Genomic DNA, 22507 nt, shown 5'->3' with positions numbered 1-22507 from the left:
AAAAAAAAAAAAAAAAAAAAAGAAAAAAGAAAAAAAAAAGAGAAAGAGAATCCACAGAATCAATTAACCTGGGCTCTTAGGGGCTCTCAGAGACTGAACTGTCAACGAGAAAGCCTGCATGGGACTAACCTAGGCCCTCTGCACATACCTCACAGATGTATAACTTGGTCTTCTTGTGGGACTCCTAACAGTGAGAGCAGGGGCTGTCTCTGACTCTGTTACCTGCTTTGAGGACCCTTTCCTCCTACTGAGTTGACTTGTTCAGCCACAATAGAAGAGGAGTGCCTATTCTTACCACAACTTGATCTGCCATGGCTGACTGATATAAATGGGAGGGCTGCCTTTTTCTGAAGAGAAGAGAGGAGTAGATAGGGGAGGTAGGTGAGAGATTGAAAGGAGAGGAGGGAAAGAGGGAAAACTGTGATCAGTCTGGGAAAATTTAAATAATTAAAAAAGAGTTCCTGCAAAGATTAAGGCATTAACAGAATTGGAAGATACTGTTTCAACACATGGATGCCTCAAGCTATCATTAAACCATATTTGACAAGAACTGGTGAATGAGAAAAGCCTTAGCTGCATCACAAAGGCTGAGACTCACCGGAGAGGAGGAATGTGCCACTATCCTTGCCAACCAACTCCCACTGGGAGTTTCGAAATGCCTGCCTCTTGGAACGTTCTGAGACTGGGGGTTTGTAGGGCACATGCAGGATGAAGTTGAGAAGGCGTAGCTGGCGCCCCTCCCAGTACTGCTGCATCTGCTGAAGGCTTTCTTGGGCATGAATTCGTTCCTTATCATACTGCCAGACCTGGAAAAGGTATGTCTCAGAAACCAGAACTAAAGTGACTAAAGAAAGTCAGTCTTGAAATTGGGACTTGAAGACTGGGTCTGAGGCAGAACTCAAGGGCCTGGAGTGTGGAGGTCTCAGCTGTGAAGGGGGAGTGAAACTGCTGGCCTTCAGTGATGTGCCACTATCGCTTGGCCCAGTCCCGCTGCCTCCACTGAGCAGGCAATGCCTAGAGTCAACCTGTGCCCTTTAGTGATCAAGGAAATGTTGACGGTCCATCTATGTGTCCACAGCTTTGAGGCCACCATTCACTTCCTTCCATCAGGGGAAGCATTAAGAGTCTGGAAGTGCCCATCAGATCCTCGTCTGTAGATGGCTAGACTCTTCCTACCCTCCAGGAAGGTCATTTCTCCCAACTTCCCTCTCACCTACGTGCTAACCACTGCCATCCCCATAGCCCCATAGCCTCATAACCCAAGGGACTTGTAGGCCTTGACTGACTTCATTACAATTCATGGCTCCAATCAGTCCCCTCATCCTTGTGGGCCCCACCTGATTGATTCTGTCTGCAAATTCCAGCAGTGGACAGTTGAGCAGCTGGCCCAGTGTGATAAGGTCGAAGCTTTGCAGACCGCCCAGCCCTAACACTGGAATAGAACAGGCAAGTCAGAGCAAGTCCTAGCACATGGCTGAGCAGAGCTCACATCCTAGTGCTCATATCTTTCCTGAGCCCAGACCAGCTTGGACTGCAGTGCAATATCAGGAGTACAACACAAAGCCAAGAACTCAGAACCCAAGGTCCAGGCACAACTCAACCCCCAACCTGCATCCAATCCCATCAGTTGAGAGGACCCTGTGTTGTAAGGAGGGAGCACAGGAATGTGTTCCTCCTGGTGAAATGAGTTTAGCATAAGTGGGAAAGAAGACACAAGATCTCTAGCAGGAGCAGCAGGGGAATTGCTCTAAACACTGTATCTTTCCCATCCATCTCCCAAACACACCTCTCAAGAGGGATTGGCAGTTAAAGTTCTGAAGCTGGAGGCTGCCCAGCTTGGTGAGCAAGGGCAGGAAGTTTCGAAAGTCCTCAAGCATGCGCATGCAGCGTTGTAGCACTGGGCTGTGCAACCCCAGGGTGGTGCTGAGCCGTGCAGCCTCTGTCAGCCAGGCATCTGTCTTCTCCCGGGCCATAGAAAGACTAAACTGCACAGAGCAGAGTTCACTGTCAGACTGACACCCACCCACCACCACCTGGCCAACTTCTGCCCCAGGTGAGAGCTCCCGGAAGCTTTTACCTTGGTAAAAGCCATGCACTTCCACTCACTGAAGTTTTCAGAGATGATTCGGTAGAGCCTCCAGATGCGCTGCTGCTGTATAATAGGCCGGTTCCCAGAAGTAGGTGGGGACATAGTACACTCATCCCCTGTGGAATAAGGCTGGCTGAGACTTCAGTTATTGGGGAAATGGGTCAGTGAAGAGCCCTTAATGAACAAAAGTCAAGGGGAAAAAAAAGTGTGCTGCCTATGTAAATCTGAGTTCAACAGTAGAAGTGGTGTCGTCCAAAGAGCAATTATTTCAAAGAAAGGATTCCTGGGCAAACACCATAGTGGTAAAACAAAAGAGTTTCCCTTCTATTAGTCTCTAGCTCACCCACTCAATTCCAGTCACAGTGGACTTGATTGTAGCTCAGATATACAGGCACACACTCTTCTGCCAGGGCCTTAGACCTGCAGCTCCTTCCTTATGGAAAACTCTTGCCACAGAGAACCACCGTTCACACCTTCACCACCTCCAACTCAAAGCCCTCGTTCAAATACCCATCCCATAAGACACTGCTCTCCACTCACTTGGCATTTTCAGACACTCTTGATCTGCTATGTTTTCTTCTAGATTAGCTATCACTTTCTAATATGCTGCATAATTTAGTTATAATTTATAATTATTATTTATCATCTTTCTTCTGCAGCTGCAATATTGGGTCCATTATGGAAATTGTTTTGTCATTTGTTCATTGATGCACTTTGAGTTCGGTACATGGCAGGCACTAACCAAAAAATGAATAAGTGAATGAACTCTCAGAAATCAAGGATAATTTTTTAAATCAAGAGGGTCTAAAGGACTAGATTATTTTTTACAAAAGCTGGGATTAGGTGAGGAGCTGAGGACAGAAGAAGGAAGTGAACACACTGCTGTCCTGTTCTCTGGGCCTAGTACCACTTGACCTGACTCCTCTACCCTGCTTTTTTATTAATACTTCAAACTCCTAACAGGAAGGGTCAAGTCTATGGTTAACATCAGTTAGGATGTTGGCTGAAGGCTTCCCTGTACTTAGAAAGAGAGAGAAATTCGTAATGAAGGATGGTTCTAAAGCATCTCCCATTTCACCTGGTCATAAGGCCCAGTTGGTAGCTGACCAAGGATCAAATCACAATGTGCCCTTCCAAGAGATAAGTGATTGCATATGAGAAAAGAGCCCATGCTGAACTCCTGTAGAAGAAGACTGATCTCACACAAGTAGCTCTGTTCTGGTTGGCTTCTGTGGGAAGTGAGGCCCCCTTCAGTCTTTTTTCTAGATCCATTGGCTGGATGCAGTAGTTACCACACCAAGATCCTGACTATTCTTTTCTGTGATCTGCTGCTTGGACTGGGACAACACTGAACAATGCTAAGTATACACTTTCTCACAAACCAGCATTCAACCTGGGCCCATCACAATCTAATGAAACATTTAGTTGTTTGTTTTCCCTACCAGCCTATGAACTTCCTGGATCCACTAACACAACACCTGAGACATACAACAAATAAGGCTTTTGTCCTGCAATGCTTATTTGTAAAAGAGACCAGTGAGGTATTGATTCCCAAGGCTTGCTTAAGATCACAGAAGACACAAGACCTGGAGTCCCATCCCTTATCTTAGCTGGAGGGTTCATCCTAAAGCAAAAGACGAGAAGGTGAAGATCAGTACCCGTGAAGGTGTTGTAAGCATAGCGTAGGTCATTGAAGTTGTTGAGTGTGTTCAAGAACTGGTGCTCCAAGGCAGCAAGCTGTTGCTCAGTGCTCCTCTGTTCTTGTGAAGGGTCCATGAAGGAACCAGACAGTGCTTTTGCCAACAGGTCCTCCAACTCTGTCAATGCTGCTGCCATCAACTGCTGCAGCTTGGGTACAATGGAATGTCGCTTACTAAGCAGGAACTCGGAAGCCTGGCTTCTCTCAAACTGAAAAGTCTCCCATATATCCAGAAGCTGTGGGGCAAGCAAAGGACAGTGAGATATGGTTATACAGGAGGAAGGCCAGGAGTAACGAATGATTCCTTTCATTGTTCTCTCACCGAGATGTCTAGCGTCTCATTCTCAGCCATAAAAAGGCCACAGTGGTTGCGGATGAGGTCATGGAGTGATCGGACATATTCCACTCGTTCCTCCAGCTGTCCGTATTGCTCATTGGCTTCATTCAACTGCAGAGGTTACAGCATGAGACCAGCACGCCAACAGCCCTGCCCATCTCTTCGAACTCACCCTCAAGGGGCAACACATCTTCCAAATTGGGCATCTGGAAGGTCCAGACCCAGTTTTGGCATTGAAACCATTTGAGATAGGAGAGTTATCTAGGATCTGATTCCCTTTTGACTTGGGTCTTAAATGCAGTCTAGTTCTTATCTCCCAGACCTGATAACAGGGCAACATATCTCTAAATTACTTACTGTCCCAAGGAACAGAACCAAGCCTCATAAAGCAGTGGTTCTCAACCTTCCTAATGCTGTGACTCTTTAGTATAGTTTCTCATGCTGTGGTGACCCCCAAACATAAAGTTATTTCATTGCTACTTAGTAATTGTAATTTTGCTACTGTTATGAACCACAATATAAATATTTGTGTTTTCTAGTGATCTTAGGCAGCCCCTGTGAAAGAGTTGTTGGGTGTACAAAGGGGACTGGCCCCAAGGTTGAGAACACTGTCTTAAAGCAAGACTGTATCTCCTTTCTTCAGGGTCTGCTCCTGGCATGAGGAAGCAGAGCACTGCACAAACAGGGCAAGAATCAGCAAGGACAAATGACATATGTAAGCACAGTTCAAGCTCATCAAACCCCATAAAGCTCAACAGAAATCTAAAGAGATTTGCTGTGTGCTGAGTCCTTGAGCAGGCAGGATATAGGGCTATTTGAAGAAGAAGGGATGAGGAGACCTCACCTTTTGGGAGCATTGTGCAATGGCATGGATGTCTGAGTTGATGGTCTGGAAGGCCTGCAAGAAATCTGTCATCTCTGTCATCAGTTGTCCATTACGGCTCCAGCACTCACTTTGCACTTGGGCAAGAATGTTTTTCCTCATGCTGCTTAACTTGGATTCTAGGTACAAAAAAAATATGGTGTCCAGTGATGCATGGAAAATAAGTACAAGAATTGATATAGAAAAGTGAGTGGGTTCCAGAGAACTTAGACACAATGAGGACACTAAGAGAGACTTACATAGATCTAATCTACATGGAAAGTAGAAAGTAGAAAAAGACAAGATCTCCTGACTAAATTGGGAGCATGGGGACCTTGCGGGAGGGGAGAGGCAAGAAGGGGAGCAGAGAAAAATGTAGAGCTCAATAAAAATCAATAAAAAAAAGGGCAAAAAAAGAAAAGTGAATGGGCAAGCAGGAAGTTTCCTCATAATATGACAATAGAGATAAACAAATGAGCAGAAAGGGACAATCACAAGGGATTCTACAGTGTTGCCTGGAGCCCCCAGCCCAGCATAGTGAAGGGAAGGGAAGGAAAGGGGACCCTGAGAAGGCTTGAGGAAGTTTCCGCAGAGGCAGATATTGAAATGAATGTCTGAGTAGTTTAACACTCCAAGCATGAACATGGAAATGCACATTCTTGTCTATGTTTTGGAGTCTTTCTTCTTGCAGAAGGGATACCAAGAAGAGGGTTAAAGCTGCATCTTTCTGTTTTTGTTTATTTGTTTTGTCCTTTTGGGTTCTTGTTTACTTGTTTGTTTTAATGTAGTACATGCCACCAAGCCCAACTTGTCTTTTGTTTTTGCAGATTAAAGAAAAGCAACTCAGGTAGATAAGGTTAGAAGACAATCTGCCCTTGGTAATATGAAAAACTTCATTGTCTGGGGAAGCAGGAATAAGGAAGCTATAAACCTGTCTCCGATGGGGAAAGGTTCTTGTCAAGAAGCCTGAGTTAGGTGGAAGAGAGAACTGACTCTTTAGAATGTTCTCTGACTTACACACCCACACATTCATGTTTGTACATACATGCAACATGATATGGGAATACATACACACAGTATACAAATGTAATTTTTGTTTTTTATTACTTTTAATTGTGTGTATTATGTGGGGGGGGAGTGGTATGTGTATGGGAGTGCAGGTGTCAGGGAAGCCAGATATATTTGATTTCTTGGAGCTATACCTGAGAGGGATGCTGGGAGCCAATTCAGATTCTCTGGAACAACAATGACACACTCATAACCACTGAGACAGCTCTCTAGTCCCAAGTGTAATTTTATAAAAGAATGCAGGAATAATATCCATATGATACAATTCACTGACTCTAAAGATGGTTATAAAAGCTATCATTATTTTATATACTACCAAAAAAGGAAAAAATTAACTCGGGCATGCTATAATGCTGTTAAGACACTTCTTAAGTTTAGATATGCTAAAAAGAGCCATGAGATATCAAAATGTCATATAAAAGTATGGAATACCAGAAAATCCAGTACTGAGTACTTATATGCCAGACATTATTTCAAGTATTTCACATGTATTAACTTATTTTATCCTTATAGATTCCCTTGGAGTATGTATTATTATATACTTATGTTATAAATAAGCAGAGGCTCAGAGAGGTTAATTGTATAGGTCCACATTACACAATGGTAGAATAATGAGTCATACTTAGAGAACTTTGTTTTACTCCATTATACTTCAGATTACAAATGTAATATAAAGTTAGGCAAGTATACAGGTAGTCTGTGATATACACATATATCAAGTAGAACAGTATAGTTATACTTTATTTTATATACTACATAATGTTATGTAAAAGTAAACATACCTACCCGCTATTAGCATCTATGCAACTGGTAGGTAGAACAGTGAGTTTAGAGGCAAACAGTTGAGATCCACTGCATATGGCACTTTCAGAGACTCGAAAAGAGTATTCAGAGAATTAGGCACCAAGAGATGAAGCTGATAAAACTTACTAAGAAGAAACTTTTGTAGGGCACCAATGCTGAACAGAGCCTTCCTGTTGTTGCTAGGGCACAGGACTGGGCTGCTTTGGGACCAGGAGGGCTGGGCAGGAGAGCAACAGTGACACCACATGGCGGGAAGGAGCAGTGATAAATGAAGTTTTCAGGCTCCTTGGGCCCATGAGCTGGATGGAGATGGACTGAGAAACTGTTTTGAGAGATCGTAAAAGGGAGAAGAAAGGAGAAGACTTGGTAATGGGTTGGGTGTGGTATATTTAATACCCTTCTCTGTTCAAGGGAGTTTGGGGGAAAAAAGGAACAGAGTTAGCAAATAAGGCGATAAAATATGATCAGCAAGAAGACAAAAAGAATAAGAGAAAATGAAAAACATCAATACCTATGTTGGTCATTTCTAGAAGTAATTCAAAAATAAAGCAAAAAACAAAACTTGTTTTCCATCCTATAACCCTGAGTGACACCTTCAGTAATCTAGGCTACAAATAAACTGGAGCTGTGGTCTCACATCATGACGCAAGGGAGAAACAGAGCGAGCTAGGACACGAGCTCTGAAATGATGAGCCCATGGATCCTGGACTAGGGATCATGAATTTTACAAACTAGAAAGAGAACAGACTCCTGGGGGCACAGCCAGGGAAAGGCCTGCCCAAAACAAAGCCAGAAAGAAAGGAACTAATCACAATATCTTGTTCCTACTTTGCCAGAACGAACCCCTGCCCAAGAGTTAGTTGGAAGCATCAGAGGCAGAAACCTAGTGAGGAGCAGAAGCCAGAGGGCTAGGCAAGCAGAGGGCTAGGCAGGTGGGACGCTTTCAAGCAAAGCAATATGTCTCTAGGTCCCAATGTCAAGGCTCTTACCTTCATAACAAAAGGAGGCGTGTGTGTGTGTGTGTGTGTGTGTGTGTGTGATAAGTCCAATATTTAATCTTAGCAATAAATGCTATGGCTGGGACTGTGTGAGAATCAAAACAACTTGCATTTCTCCTAAGAAAAAAACTACTGGCTTCCTAATCTATCCCGTCATAACCCTCTCTAAGGCCAGCTCATAGTACAGGCAGGCACTCAGCTAGTACATGATAGCATGAGCCATCCTTCCCACAGGAAGGAAGAGAAAGGGAAGGTGAGATGACAAAAAGAGGTAGTAGACCAATAATTTCCCTTGATAAGAAATGACAAGAGGGCCAGGCGGTGGTGGCACATGCCTTTAATCCCAGCACTAGGGAGGCAGAGGCTGGCGGATCTCTGTGAGTTTGAGGCCAACCTGGTCTAGAGAGCAAGTTCCAGGACAGCCAGGGCTATACAGAAAAGCCCTGTTTTGGAAAATAAAAAGTGACAAGAGGAAGAAAATAAAATGGACTGAAGAGAAAATAGAATAGTATGTTCTTATGTTCCACTTTTCATATGGAGCTGCGGGAAGAGGCCTTAAATGGTTCCATGCTGAACATGAATAGTCACTGCATAGTGAGAATTGTAGTGTGCTGTGTTGTGGCAGAAAAAAACTGAATCCAACATTTATAAGTGTCCCTGGTCCCAAATGGCAGGAGATACCAAAGATAGCCGAACATTGATCCCACTGGGCCAAGATGCAGTTTCTGTCTTGGAAGTAAGGGATCCCAAGGTAAATAACAGGAGTAGTCAACCTAAAACAAGTAGTAAGCCTAAGAGATAAGAAGAGAAACTCGCTGGGTGGTGCACACCTTTAATCCCAGCACTCAGGAGGCAGAGGCAGGCAGATCTCTGTGGGTTCGAGGCCAGCCTGGTCTACAAGAGCTAGTTCCAGGACAGGCTCCAAAGCTACAGAGAAACCCTGTCTCAAAAAACCAAAAAGAAGAGGAGGAGGAGGAATTAAAAAAAAAAATCAATGGTGCTGGAAATGCAAATCAAAATGACTCTGAGATACCATTGTATTACACCTGTCAGTACAGCTAAGATCAAAAACACTGAGGATAGCTTATGCTGGAGAGGATGTGGAGTCAAGGGAACACTCCTCTACTGCTGCTGGTGGTAGTACAAACTTGTACAGCCACTTTGGAAATCAGTATGGCGATTTCTCAGAAAATATGGACTCAATCTACCTCGAGACCCGGCAATATCACTCTTTGGCATATACCCAAAGGATGCTCAATCATACCACAAGGACACTTGCTCAACAATATTCATAGAGCTGGGCAGTGGTGGCACACACCTTTAGTCCTAGCACTCATGTAGGCAGAGACAGGCATATCTCTGAGTTCAAGGCCAGCCTGGTCTATAGAGCAAGTTCCAGGATAGGCTCCAAAGCTACAGAAAAATCCTGTCTTGAAAAATAAAAAAACCCCAATATTCATAACAGCATTATTCATAATAGCTAGGACCTGGAAACACCCTAGATACCCCTCAACTGAAAAATGGATAAAGAAAATGTGGTACATTTACACAATGGAGTATTATTCAGCTGTAAAAAACAATGACATTATGAAATTTACAGGAAAATGGATGGAACTAGGGAAAAAAAACATCCTGAGTGAGGTAACCCGGACTCAGAAAGACAAACACGTTATATACTCACTCATAAGTGAATATTAGCTATAAAACAAAGGCTAACCAGACTACAATCCACAGCTCCAGAGAAGCTAGAGCCTTCTTCCACTAATTGATGGAACCAGATGCAGAGTTTCACAACCAAACACCAGGCCGAGCTGTGGGAATCTAGTCAAAGAGACGGAGGAGGGAATATATGAGCAAGGGAGATCAAGATCAAAGAAATCTACAGAGACAGCTGAACCAAGCTCGTGGAAACTCATGAACTCTGGACGGACAGCTGTGGAGCCTCCATGGGACCAAACTAGGCCCTCCATCTGTGGGAGACAGTTTTGAAGCTTGGGCTATCTGAAGGGCCCCTGACAGTAGGATCAAGATTTATCCTGATTTATCCCAATCCTAGCTTGTTAGAGCCCATTCCTATGAGGGGATGCCATGCTCAGCCTTAAGAGAGAGGGGAAGGGCTTGGTCCTGTCCTAACTTAAGGTGCCAAACTGTGTCAACTCCCCAGAGGAGCCCTCACCCATTGGGAGGAGTAGATGGGGGTGTGTGGCTGGGGAAGACCAGGAGCAGCGGGAGGAGGAGTGGGAGGTAGAACTTTGGTTGGAATGTAAAATGAAATTTAAAAAATGAATTAGTTCTTAAAAAAAAATCAATGGTATGCCAGGCAGTGGTGGCACACACCTTTAATCCCAGCACTCCGAAAGCAGAGGCAGACAGATCTCTGTCAATTCAAGGCTAACCTGGTCTACAAGAGCTAGTTTCAGGATAGCCAGGACTGTTATACAAAGAAACCCTGTCTCAAAAAACCAAAAGTAAATAAGTAAATAAAAAATAAAAATAAATCAATGGTGCTAAGAATTCTGAACTAACCAATATTCAATTCCCAGCAACCACATGGTGGCTCACAACCATGAGTCTGTAATGAGATCTGGTGCCCTCTTGAGGAAGAGACCTGGTCAGTTGTTCTCATCAACTTAGACCATGAAACCTAATATGGACAAGTTCAATAGAACCGCCATATATGGGCTGCCCTGCATACTTCAGCATTGCCAGGGCATAAATTTGATTTTGCATTTCAAACATTCAAAATAGACTGAACTGGACCAGAGTGGTTGCTTTGGATTAGAAGAGTCGTCTAACTGGGAGAAGTGTGTTCTTTAGCCACTGTCCACGGAGTTAGGACTACAAGATGAGGCAAGAACAAAGAGTAACTTTTCATACATGCAAATAGTGGTAGAAATGTTAGCACCACTACATTCAAGAAAGGTGCACTCTAGATCCCCAAAAATCTGTATGAAGAAAACCAAGTACAGGCTAAGGATCTTTTAAAAACAGGAATAGAAAAATTTTCATCAATCAAATGATTCCTAATGAATACAGGGAATGAATGAAGCCAAACAGAAGCTGACCTCTTGACCCAAATTGGAGCACCGGACAGAAATCTCAAGGTCCAAATCAGGAGCAGAAGGAGGGGGAGCACGAGCAAGGAACTCAGGACCGCGAGGGGTACACCCACATTCTGAGACAATGGGGATGTTCTTTCGGGAATTCACCAAGGCCAGCTGGCCTGAGTCTGAAAAAGCATGGGATAAAACAGGACTTGCTGAACATAGCGGACAATGAGGACTACTGAGAACTCAAGAACAATGGCAATGGGTTTTTGATCCTACTGCACGTGCTGGCTTTGGGGGGGGGCTGGGCGGTTTGGATGCTCAACTCACTAAACCTGGATGGAGGAGGGCGGTCCTTGGACTTCCCACAAGTCAGGGAACCTTGATGGCTCTTCAAGCTGATGAGGGAGAGGGACTTAATCAGGGGAGGGGGAGGGAAATGGGAGGTGGTGGCGGGGAGGAGGCAGAAATCCTCAATAAATAAATAAATTAAAAAAAAAAAAGAAGCTGACCTCTTGGACCATATCTTTGATAGCAAAGAGAAAGGGTTGTGAGCTAGAGCTTTGGAAGGTTCCAAAGGTCCCTGGAGGATTTGCTAGTCCCACGATGACTGTGTACATGTAGGTAAGGAAGGAAGATATAGGGAAGATAAGAAGCACTTACCCAACTCTGCTTGAACATCATGGCCACTCAGGAGCAGCAATTTGCCTTTTGTCAGCAACTGGACAGGCATATTGGAGACACGTTCCTGCCAATCTTTCAGCTGGCTGACTAGTACTACATAGTCCTTAATGGGGGAGCCTCTCAGGTCCTCTAACTTCTGAGGATCCCAAGCTTTCAGGAACTTATAGATGCCTTCCACCCACTGCTGTTCACTGCAGAATTCCCGAACCTCCTGCAGCATGTCCTAAGGGTAGATAAGGTGTGTAAGGCAGAGGCAGTGGCTATGATGGAAGCTGGCAGCCAGCAGCCCATTTCTCAAGCCTCTGTTCTCACCTCCAGCAGTGTCTGTTGTACAGCCAGTGCCTGTTGGATTCTAATATTGTTGTCCAAGTCCTCCTGTACATGATTATAATTGGTGTGTAGATACTGACCCCGAAGTCGGTGCCCACGGACCTCCAGGACATCAGTAATTGCATGAGACTTCCAGGGCCACACAAATCCTACATTTGGGCCACAGAAGAGGTGAACAGCATCGCTGGACTTTCCATGAAATTTGGGCATCAGGAATTCTGCATTTGAGTCCTGGTCTTTACCATCTAGTGGAGCACACAATATAATAGTTTATAAGCACGCTCCAGAAGACCACACCAACCTTCTTTCTCTCCTAAATGCACACACTCATCACACACCATGCTGCTATTTCCTGCTATTGAGTGAGTCTATACATACATCATCAACATTAACCAACACAGTACAGCAAATCCATGTAAGGAGTGGATCAGCAAGAATGCACATGCTGAGAATAGAATTTGTTTAGTGTAAGCAGGAAAGGAAATTATTACAACTTATCAAAGTGGGTTTCAGAGTAATTAGATCTGAAAAGTGAAAATGCTGTAGGCTGAATAGAGTCTGGCTGACTGGCAAGTTGGGGTGTCATTACCACATCACCAACATCTGCAGAGTGGATATATAACCTGCCTTTTCTCCAACTTAATTCTGAATTGAACGCTCAGATGGATTTAATTGGTGGGCTCTGTATCACCTGTGCTGTCTAGCTGCAAGGGGACAGGAAAGTACACTGCGGAGCATCTTAGCCTCTACAGAACGTGATTGAATATGCCAGTTCCCAATATCCACCCAAGGAATTAACCTTAGACCTGGCTTCTCCCTATAACATTTTAGGAACTGTTTAATTGCCAGTGCCAGTATTTTTGGTAAAAAGAGATGCCAGCAAAAACAGCTGAGAGAGTTTACATCTCAAAACTACAAGCAGGAAGCAGAGGGCACACAGGAAGTATGGGAGATTTTCAAAGCCTCAAAGCCTGCCCCCTGTGACACTCCTCCTCCAACAAGACCGCATCTCCCATCCCTTACCAAATAGTTCTACCGACAGAGGAGCAAGTATTCAAGCCTATGAGCCTAAAGGAGCCACTCTCAGTCAACCACCACACTGATATACATGAGGTCCACCTTCAGATTATATCCAAAATCCAGCTAATCTCCCCACACCTACATCACTTTACCTCACCTTAACCAAGTCACCACTGTCTTTCACTGCCGTTACAGAGGCAACCATAAGGAGAGCTTAGAAGTTTGGACTCTGCTTGGCTTAAACTACACACACTCTCCATTGCCAACAACCTGGACTCTCCATCCTGCACTGAGTTGTAGTTGAAGTGTAGAATCCATTTCAAACACTGAAATAAGTTATTCCCCTCAGCAACCTCTTACTATCTCCCCTTTTGTGGTTAGTTTCCATTCAAATATTTTGCAGAATTTATCTAGAACCAGAGGCAAGGGGGAAGGGGCAATCCAGCATGAACCAGATTAGGATTCAAGCACAGTGTTCTGAGTGAACTTTTAGGGTAAATCCCCTATTTGCCATTTATGCCTATGCATAATTGGGCATGCTTATGCTTAGAGTCAGAGGCATCATGGGAAAAGTTACACATATCAAAGTTAGGCTTACATAATTCAAGCTTGCTGATTAAAACAAAGAATTGACCACACTCTACCACTTAGCAGCCCTCCTCATCTTCTTCTCAGACCTCACAACACTTGGCACCCTAGCCCGCATGGCCCACTGCTCTCGGTCAGTGTGTCCTGTACTCTCTTTAAGTAAAACTTGCTGCTTTGCTATTTGTGTGTGCTCTTTCAGTTCTTTCAATAAGATGCTAAGAGCCTGGAAACTCGTGGTCCAGACAGCAACTCTTGGGCACATTACTGCAGTAATCTTCTAGTCTTTGCCTGCTTTGGCTCTTGCCTACAATACCTTATAGGCTGTTCCACATAGAAACAGTAACAGTGCTGCCAGAAGGGATTCTGAAATGATGGTTGTAAAAACCATTTTGAAATAACCCCAAATCCTCACAGGAAAATGACAAAGCAATTAGAAACTCACCTATGTGCAATATTTAAACAACTAAGGAAAATGCACACAGGTTCCAAAGCACCAGTGAGTGGTTAGCCCTAGCCTCAAGATACCAGCACTTATGGGTATGTAAAACACCAATACTTTTTGTCATTTAATCTAAGCTTACTTTTTGAAAATATGTGCCCATCGAGTGTGATTGATATGTATTTATCAATATAAAATACAGACTCCTTTTCCAGAACCCTTTTCTTTTTGTGAATGATCTCCTAAAATTAATTTCATTTTTCATTCATCTTCATGAAGACATATCAGTTGGATAGGAACATTAAAAGACATCTAATGTTTTTAATGCTTTTTTTATGACAACATTTAGTACCCTGAAAAGGGAATGTCAATATGTATTTTCTTTCTGATGGTTAACAAAGTTGAGGATGAGGGCTGGAGAGATGTCTCAGTGGTTAAGAGCACTGGCGGCCCTTCCAGAGAACCCAAGTTCAATTTCTGGCACCCATATGGCAGCATACAACTGTCTGTAACTCTAGCTCCAGGAGATTTGATACTTTCATACATATAGGCAAAACACCAATGCACATAAAATAATAAGTAATAAATCATTTAAAAACTTTACTTTTTTTAAATTGAAGATTAATATCTCAACATCTTAATGAATTGGCCTATCAGAAATAACAGGGTCACATGAAGATGCTGAGCAAGCAGAACTTGTCAAACAAGCACACATTAGTTTAACAATCAAATTCAACAGAAAATAAAATGTAATTATGATATTAGAGAAAACCCAGAATTTGGAGTGAACCGGGGAGCAGACATACCCACCACCACACACAATCACATAAGTGCGTGAATAAGCAAGCACATGTACATAAGCACATGAATTAGTGAGCGCAACTCCCTCTGGACTCTCCTCCCTCCCAATAGACATGCACAGTACCCAGGTTAGAGCTGCCCCTGGCTGGTGCTGAGCCTCTTGTCCACTTCCATGCCATTTGCACTCTACGTGTGTCCCTCCCCTCTAAGCAGACTTCCTATCTCCTGTGTCTGCCACTTTAAATACCTTCAGAATTCAGGGGATCCATGGAGGTTCTCATGTCTGTAGACTGCACTACCTTCATGTTAGGAGACAGAAAAGGAACAGAAAAAGAGAAACAATGAGAGTCTAAGCGGGCTGAGCAGTTTGGATTCAATAGAGGATAGGACTAGGAGTTCCAAGGGCCGTCCCCTGCCCAATCCAAACACCTTTAGGGCAGAGGTCTTGACAGCTTGCAGGCCTTTAGTAAGACTCTGGATGATAGTTTCAACAGAAGGCATAGGAGACAACCGGCCATTGTCATCAAAGACCAGCTGTGATAAGAGAAAGGGGTTTTCTCTTGGGACCTGGAAAAAAAGGATCAGGAGAGGTTACAGGGCCAGATGAAAGGGCACCTCCCCTGCCCCCATGTAGTCTGGTCCCACCCTACCCACCACCTCACTTGCATGGTGTTGGCTATAAAGGAAGTTATTTCTTCTTCTAAGATGGAAACAAGATTCTGACAAATCATGTAGTCAATCATGCGGGCAAACTTTCCCAGCTTCAGCAACCATGTTTCTGCCTGCTTCAGCTTCTTCTCCAGATGCCTGCACAACACCCTCTGAAGGTATATAGAGCCTTGGCCTTTCCTGATCCTGTTCCAGTTCTGCACTCTTTCCTGCAGGCCCTGCTGCATTTGATATGTGTCTTCGTGAACCTTCCAGGGTAGAAAGTTAAAACTCATTTGATATGTGTCTTTGTGAACCTTCCAGGGTAGAAAGGTGAAACTCATCCCAGAGAAGGACAGGAAGAAGGCAGCTACCCACTGGTCCCTGCAAGCAACAAGGTCCTGGTTTTCTGAACCTAGGGCCTAGATTTGCATGTGGAAGGTTCCTTTTTAGTAGAGACTGCTCCATACCCTTTTAAATGATTTGAGAAGACGCAAACCAAGGACTTACATTCAGAGGACTTATGTGTTAATGTGATAGGCCAGGCCTGCCTGTGGAAAGGCCACGGGATAAGGCAGCTGACCTTGGTGGTACATACCTGTAATCCCAACATTTGAAATATGTAGGCAAGGACACCAGGAGCTAAAAGGTCAGCCTGAGTTATAATGAGACCATGCCTCAAAACAAACAAGCAAACAAAAGACCCAGGATGAACCTCGATTAGAAAAAGGGAGTGTCACAAGGAAATGAGCAGATAAAGATTGCATGATTAAAGCTAGTAATGATCGCAGGATTTGGACTCTAACCATTAGGCCTGGGATGATGGAGCCTGCTCAGAAACATACATTCTATTACAAGATATTTATGGGCACTGACATAGACTTGCAATTGAGAAGTTGGTGTGGGGAGTTTCTATGGGTTCTTCTTGGATCTAGAAGACTTTAAACTGACAGAGGCTGAAAGTTGTCAAGTTTCCTCATCTGTCCAGTTGAGGAATCTAAGAGAGACATAGGAAAGCTATGCTTGGCCAGATGAGCCCGATGGTCCCTGATGCTCCCCTGTTCCTTTGCTACGCTCCACTGAGCTTGTGATTAGAGCAGATTGATGTCTGCGCATTGTATTTCTATTCTCTATGAACTCAAGTCTCCGTGTTCTGCAACTCAGTTGAGCCCTAAGAACACATGTCCTCACTAATGGCAAAGTGTCATTTTCCATGCTACGGCAATACCCTCTTTACAGCTGTCAGTCTACTACGGTTTTTCTCAACCTTCCTAATGCTGCGACCCTTTAATACAGTTCCTCCAACCATAAATTATTTTTATTGCTACTTCATAACTGTAATTTTGCTACTGTTATAAATCATAATGTAAATATATGATATGCTGAATATCTGATACTCTGTAGAGTAGTTTCATTCTAAATATTTAGAGAAAGAATATAATGCCTTCCATTGAAGGGTCCCCTTGGTTGCTAGTCAGCATAAAATTATATAAATGACAATAATAATTATGATTGAAAAATAATCAGTATACAGTTTGAAAATACCATCACTAGGCACAATAACTTGGAATTTATACTTCTTTTATGTCTGCTAAATATAACTCAACATCCATTCTTAATTTTAAAAAAAAAGCTTTAGCAAATGAGTAAGGGAGAGTCACAATTAACATCTTTTCTTTAACGTTTCAAAACTATATTGTCTTCATGATGCTGTATTTTAATGCATTTATAGATAGAATGCATTTATTCAGCACAAATTAAAAGTTTGGATTGAACAGCTCAGTGAGCAGCTGTGAGAATGACTGAGTTCACATATCCCACCCCATCTCTTGAAGGTGATCACTGGCCAGGAGATATTTCATTCTGTTCCATGCAGCAGCAGAGAAAACTGCTCTATGTGTTTAATGCTTGTCTTTTTGTTTCTTAAACAATGTTTAATTTCTTTAGAGAATTGACCTTAACATATATAAGTCTCAGGGTTCAATCCTCAGAACCAGGAAAAGAAAAGGAAAAGAAACTCTTGCCTATCTCAAAACAACAAAAATCCTGCCCCATAGTCTAAAAGACTCTTTTTTTTTCTTTTGCAATGATATCTTTTACTCATAGTGAATGGCATTAGTTAGAAAACAATGGCGTAGTGAAAAATCTAATAAAATGTGTTCAAGACATCTAAGAGAAAGTCACGAACACAAAGAACGAAGAGATCCACATTCATGGTTAAGGAACTGACGACTGCTTGGTGGCACACACCTTTAATCCCAGCACTTGGGAAGCAGAGGCAGACAGATCTTCAGGTTCTTAGGGCCATTCTGACCTACATATTTAATTCCTGAACAGCCAGGGTTACATAGAGAGACCATATGCTTAAAAAAAAAAAGCAAGTGCAATATAGCCAGGGCAATCTTTAAGACTAAAAAAGGTGTATGATTTGCAATACCAGATATAAAGCCTCATCAGAAAGCTGTAATAATGAAGTCAGTGTGACCCTGAAAAAATATGGGTAGGCTTATAAATGGTACAGATTTTTAGAGACAAACTCTTACAGATTTAAAAGGGTATCATTTAAGAAAACAGCATCAAGGTCTAGGGAGATAGAAAGTATATGTCTCAAAAGCATGAGGAGTTGAGTTCAGAGCTCAGCACCCAAGTTAAGAAGTTGGAATGTAAGCTGGGAAGTGGTGGTGCACGCCTTTAATCCCAGCACTAGGCCAGCATAGTCTACAGAGTGAGTTCCAGTACAGCCAGGGCTACACAAAGAAACCCTGTCTCGAAAAAGAAGACGAAGTTGGAATGGAACTCTAGTGTGTGGGCTGGCGACAGGTAGATCCCTGAAGCTCACTGATAAGCAAATCTACACAGCTGGTAAGTGTCAGGTTCAGTGAGAGACCATGTCTCAAAAACAGAAAAGGTATAGAATGCGATTGAGGCAGCTGGCATCTACCTTTGGCCTACACATACATTCATATAAACATACAAACAAATGTATACCCTACACAAATACACCAGAAAAAAATAAACAGAGGAAGAGCGAGAGAAAGAAAGAAGGAAAGATCAATTGTAAATGAATATTCACTTTTGTGTCCCAGATATGAAAAATCACACAGAAACTATATTAATTACAATATTGTTTGGCCAATAGCTCAATTATATTCCAAGCTAGCTCTTACATCTTAAATTAACCCATTTGTATGAACCTATGTATCACCATGAGGTTGTGGCTTACTGGTAATGTTCTGGCATCTTTCTTCTTCAGTGGCTTCATGGCATTTCCTCAGCTACTCTCTCCGTCTCTGTTCAGATTTCCAACCTGGCTTTACTCTGCTAAGCCACTGACCGAAACAGCTTTATTTATCAACCAATAAAAACAACACATATATAGAAGGACATCCCACATCAATCAATAATATTAAATGGAGAAAAGAGGTTTTTGAGTGATTTATTTTTTTTGAGACAGGGGCATTCTGTATAGCCCTGGCTATCCTGGAACTTGCTTTGTAGACCAGAATGGCCTTGAACGCACAGAGATCCGCCTGCCTCTGCCTCCCAAGTGCTGGGAATAAAAGCATGAACCACCACTGCCCGGCTGAAAAGAGATTAATTCAAAGGAAAATTAATTTTGACTCTTACCTCACCTCACATATAAAAAAAATTGAAACAGACTATAAACCTAACTCTAAAGATGAAGTAATAAAACTACTGTAGAAAAACATAAGACATTATTGTGTGACTCGGAATAAGTGCAGATGTTTTAAACAAGGACTCAAAAGACTTGATGACTTGATTGTTGTTAAATATTACTTTAGGCAAAGTAATATTTAGATGTTTGTTTCTGCTGCCTTTGTTAAAGATGTAAAGATGTGTTACATTTGTTTCACCTTGTCTACCTAAGGCATCTGGCTAGTCTAATAAAAGCTAATAGCTAGGCAGGAGAGTAATAGGTGGGACTGGCAGGCAGAGAGAATAAATGGGAGAAATCTAGACTTGAGAGAAAAAAAAGAGAAGGAACAAAGAGAACAAGGGAGAAAGAAGGACACACCCCGAGCCAGAAGCCAGGCAGCCACTAGCCAGTCATAGAGACAGCAGGAAAGTAAGATATACAAGGGGGGGGGAAGCCCTGAGGCAAAATGTAGATGAGGTGAAGAGAGACAGATTGAGTTATAAGGGCTAGCAAGAAATAAGCCTAAACTAAGGGTGAACATTCATAATGCTCCCCATTGTCATGATTTGGGCGCTGGATGGTGACCCAAAACAGGAAGCCTGCTACACTTGATTAAGAAAACTTTAAGAAGAGTAAAATCAAGGGCTGGAGAGAAGGCTCAGCAGTCAAGAGATGGCTGCTCTTCCAAAGAACCAGGATTCAATTCTCAGCACCCAAATGATGGTTCACAACCAACTGTAACTCCAGCTCCAGGGAATCCTATGTCCACTTCTGGCCTCTGTGCACATCTGGCACATATATTATGCACAGTCACACATGCAAGAAAAACTCACATACATGTAAAAAATTTAAAAATTAAAATTTTTGTTTACCAAAAGACACAATTAAAACAGTGAAAAGGTAAGCTACAAGCTTGTCATACAATTGATATAGGATTTACATTTACAATGTCTAACAAACTCTGTGGGAGTAGAACATTACTCTCACACATACCAGAGAACACAGCACTTCTGAATCTGCTACAGACATGCAGCAGTTTTCTCATATGCACCAAACACTTCTTCAGCAAAGTCCAAGTGTATATCCCATACTTAACTCTGACCCTATCTAGAAACAGCCTTGGGTCCCTTTTCAGATGACAATCACAATGGATTGTCTTCGTCCAATTGTGTTGCTATAACAAGTTACTTGGAACTAAATAATTTATAAAGAACAGAAATTTATTTTCTCACAGTTGTGGAGGCCGAGAAGAGGCTTCTTTCCACATCCTCCAGTGAGAGGAAAAGGGTGAAGGGGGAGGGGGCAGCGGCAGAGCCCTCAAGGTTCTATCACCTTCCAAAGGTTCCACCTCCTATCGCTGCCACAATGCCACCTGGTTTAAACACCAAACAAAAGCATAAAAACAGGTGACAGGCAAGAGGCAAGAACCTGACAAGACACCTAGAGTACTCGATGGGAATGTGGACCTCAGATACAAATCAGTCATAATTAGGATAGATTCCATCACTGTATTCTTCTACCAGCCATGGAGGCCTGCCACAGGTTCAAAGATAATCCCAGATGCATGAAAGGAAAGAATTCTAGTTCTTAATTTCCTGAATGCCCAATTGCTTCCTGTTAGCACAAACACCTGACAAAACAGACCTTCCTTTTCCCCCTGCTCCTAGGCCAGGAAAAACCCTTAGGGAACATTAGGATCTCAATCTTTGCTCAATTTTTGTTGATCCATCTGTTTTGGAATAGAAACTATAGTTGCTGAGCAGAAAACTGTGTCTAATCCATCAACAGGATCCAAGTCACACAGGGGTCCCAGGGTAATCAAGAGAAGGCTGGAACTCTGAACAGCTCTGGTTGGAGAAAAGGCTCACAATAAAGTAAAGCCTCTTACCAGCTGAAGGATGGATGTGCAGAGATTCAGAAAGCGACAGAACACTCTCAGAGCCCTGTGATTCTCTTTGGCTATTGTCTTCTGCAGGTCCATAAGCTCAAAGCTCTTATCTGGCTCCTTGGGTAGCCAGGACACAGAACGAAGCTCCTGAAGAAGCCTAGAATCAATAAATAAATTAGTTAGAGCTGGTATCCCAGCCATCCCTCTTTCAACACCTTTGAATTCTTCCCAACCCAGTTCAAACCAGACTGAGCAAATGTTTACATAGACTGTAATATTCCCAGTGACCAATGACAGTTGCCAGGTGGAAAATGATTTAGAAAAGCCTCATGGAATGAACAGATGCTCATACCTAGTGACCTTTATTCCAAGAGGGGCTCAGATAAATCCCAAGATATGAAAAGACAAGAGACTTCATCCTGGGAATAAGGAAAATAAGGTCCTAAAAAGTCAAGGTTGACAGGCACATATTCGGATCAAAGGTGATTAAACCTCAGTTTCTCTAGAGTTGACTGCCACTGAGGAAGCTCCTCCTGTTCTCTGCCCTCCCTGCTTCCCCAGAATTCCATCCATAGCTCTGGAGATTCCTTGAAAAATATGAACAACCCCAATAAGTAGTAAGGATGATTACTTAATGATGAATTTATGGTATCTATCCTGTATGTGCTAAAGGGCACCGGACATATAGTACTTTCTGTCCATAATCTCATGTAATTCTTGCTATTTGCACTGCGTAGTTCAGATCTATAGGAGTTTGCAGACCACTAATTTGAGGCTCAAAGAACAGACTCCTTGCTAGTTTTCAGGATCTAGATTCAGACCTAACAGTCCTCAAAACTCCAAATCCTTATAATTTATACCATCACCAGGTATGGGGACACATAACTGTAATCCTAACAATTGGGAGGGTGAAGCAAGAAGATCAGAAGTTCAAAGCTAACATTAGCCTATGTAGCAAGTTAGAGGCAAGCCTGGGGTATATGAGACCCTGTCTCATAAAGCAACCAGAAAAACAAAACAGCTAAAAAATTTTAAAAAATTAGGCCAGGTGGTGGTGGGGCATGCCTTTAATCCCAGCACTCAGGAGGCAGAGGAGGGAGATCTCTGTGAGTTTGAGGCCAGCCTGGTCTACAAGAGCTAGTTCCAGGACAGACTCCAAAGCTACACAGAGAAACACTGTCTACAAATAAATGAATAAATAAATAAATAAATAAATAAATAAATAAATAAATAAAACCATTATGATGACTAGGCAAATCTAGAGGATGGTACCAGCCTAAAGTAGAGGTTGCAAACTGGTATCCATTATATCAAAGTTTCCACTGTGCATTGTTAAGAATTAACCCTCACAGTCTTTTAATTAAAATTTGAACCCAACAGCTAAAATTTTAAATTTTTGTAAAGCCAGCAAGATGGCATTTGCTGTTACCAAGCCTGATGATCTAACTTCAGGCTCCAAGTCCCACACGGTGGAAGGAAGGAAAGAACTGACTCCCTCAGTTATTCTCTGACCTACAAACACACACACACACACACACACACACACA

At 42.8% G+C, this 22507-nt stretch overlaps 1 protein-coding gene across 1 annotated transcript in view; it reads right to left on the bottom strand.

Annotated features, from left to right (window-relative positions):
• Dnhd1 (dynein heavy chain domain 1) overlaps positions 1 to 22507 on the bottom strand; it is a gene marked incomplete at its 5' end in the record, with an annotated part of 69555 nt that overhangs the window by 41007 nt on the left and 6041 nt on the right. The window contains 13 exons of the mRNA XM_026777573.1: positions 599 to 806; positions 1338 to 1432; positions 1787 to 1985; positions 2078 to 2205; positions 3748 to 4024; positions 4111 to 4236; positions 4970 to 5127; positions 11568 to 11811; positions 11901 to 12163; positions 15014 to 15065; positions 15196 to 15333; positions 15429 to 15683; positions 20961 to 21117. Of these exons, the coding sequence (XP_026633374.1) occupies positions 599 to 806; positions 1338 to 1432; positions 1787 to 1985; positions 2078 to 2205; positions 3748 to 4024; positions 4111 to 4236; positions 4970 to 5127; positions 11568 to 11811; positions 11901 to 12163; positions 15014 to 15065; positions 15196 to 15333; positions 15429 to 15683; positions 20961 to 21117 (2300 nt within the window). The remainder of the gene's footprint in view (positions 1 to 598; positions 807 to 1337; positions 1433 to 1786; positions 1986 to 2077; positions 2206 to 3747; positions 4025 to 4110; positions 4237 to 4969; positions 5128 to 11567; positions 11812 to 11900; positions 12164 to 15013; positions 15066 to 15195; positions 15334 to 15428; positions 15684 to 20960; positions 21118 to 22507) is intronic.

Source organism: Microtus ochrogaster, unplaced genomic scaffold, assembly GCF_000317375.1.
Source record: "Microtus ochrogaster isolate Prairie Vole_2 unplaced genomic scaffold, MicOch1.0 UNK73, whole genome shotgun sequence".
In the NCBI taxonomy this organism is placed as follows: Eukaryota; Metazoa; Chordata; class Mammalia; order Rodentia; family Cricetidae; genus Microtus; species Microtus ochrogaster.
The sequence above is the reverse complement of the archived record's forward strand: the minus strand, read 5'-3'. Positions and strand labels throughout refer to the sequence as shown.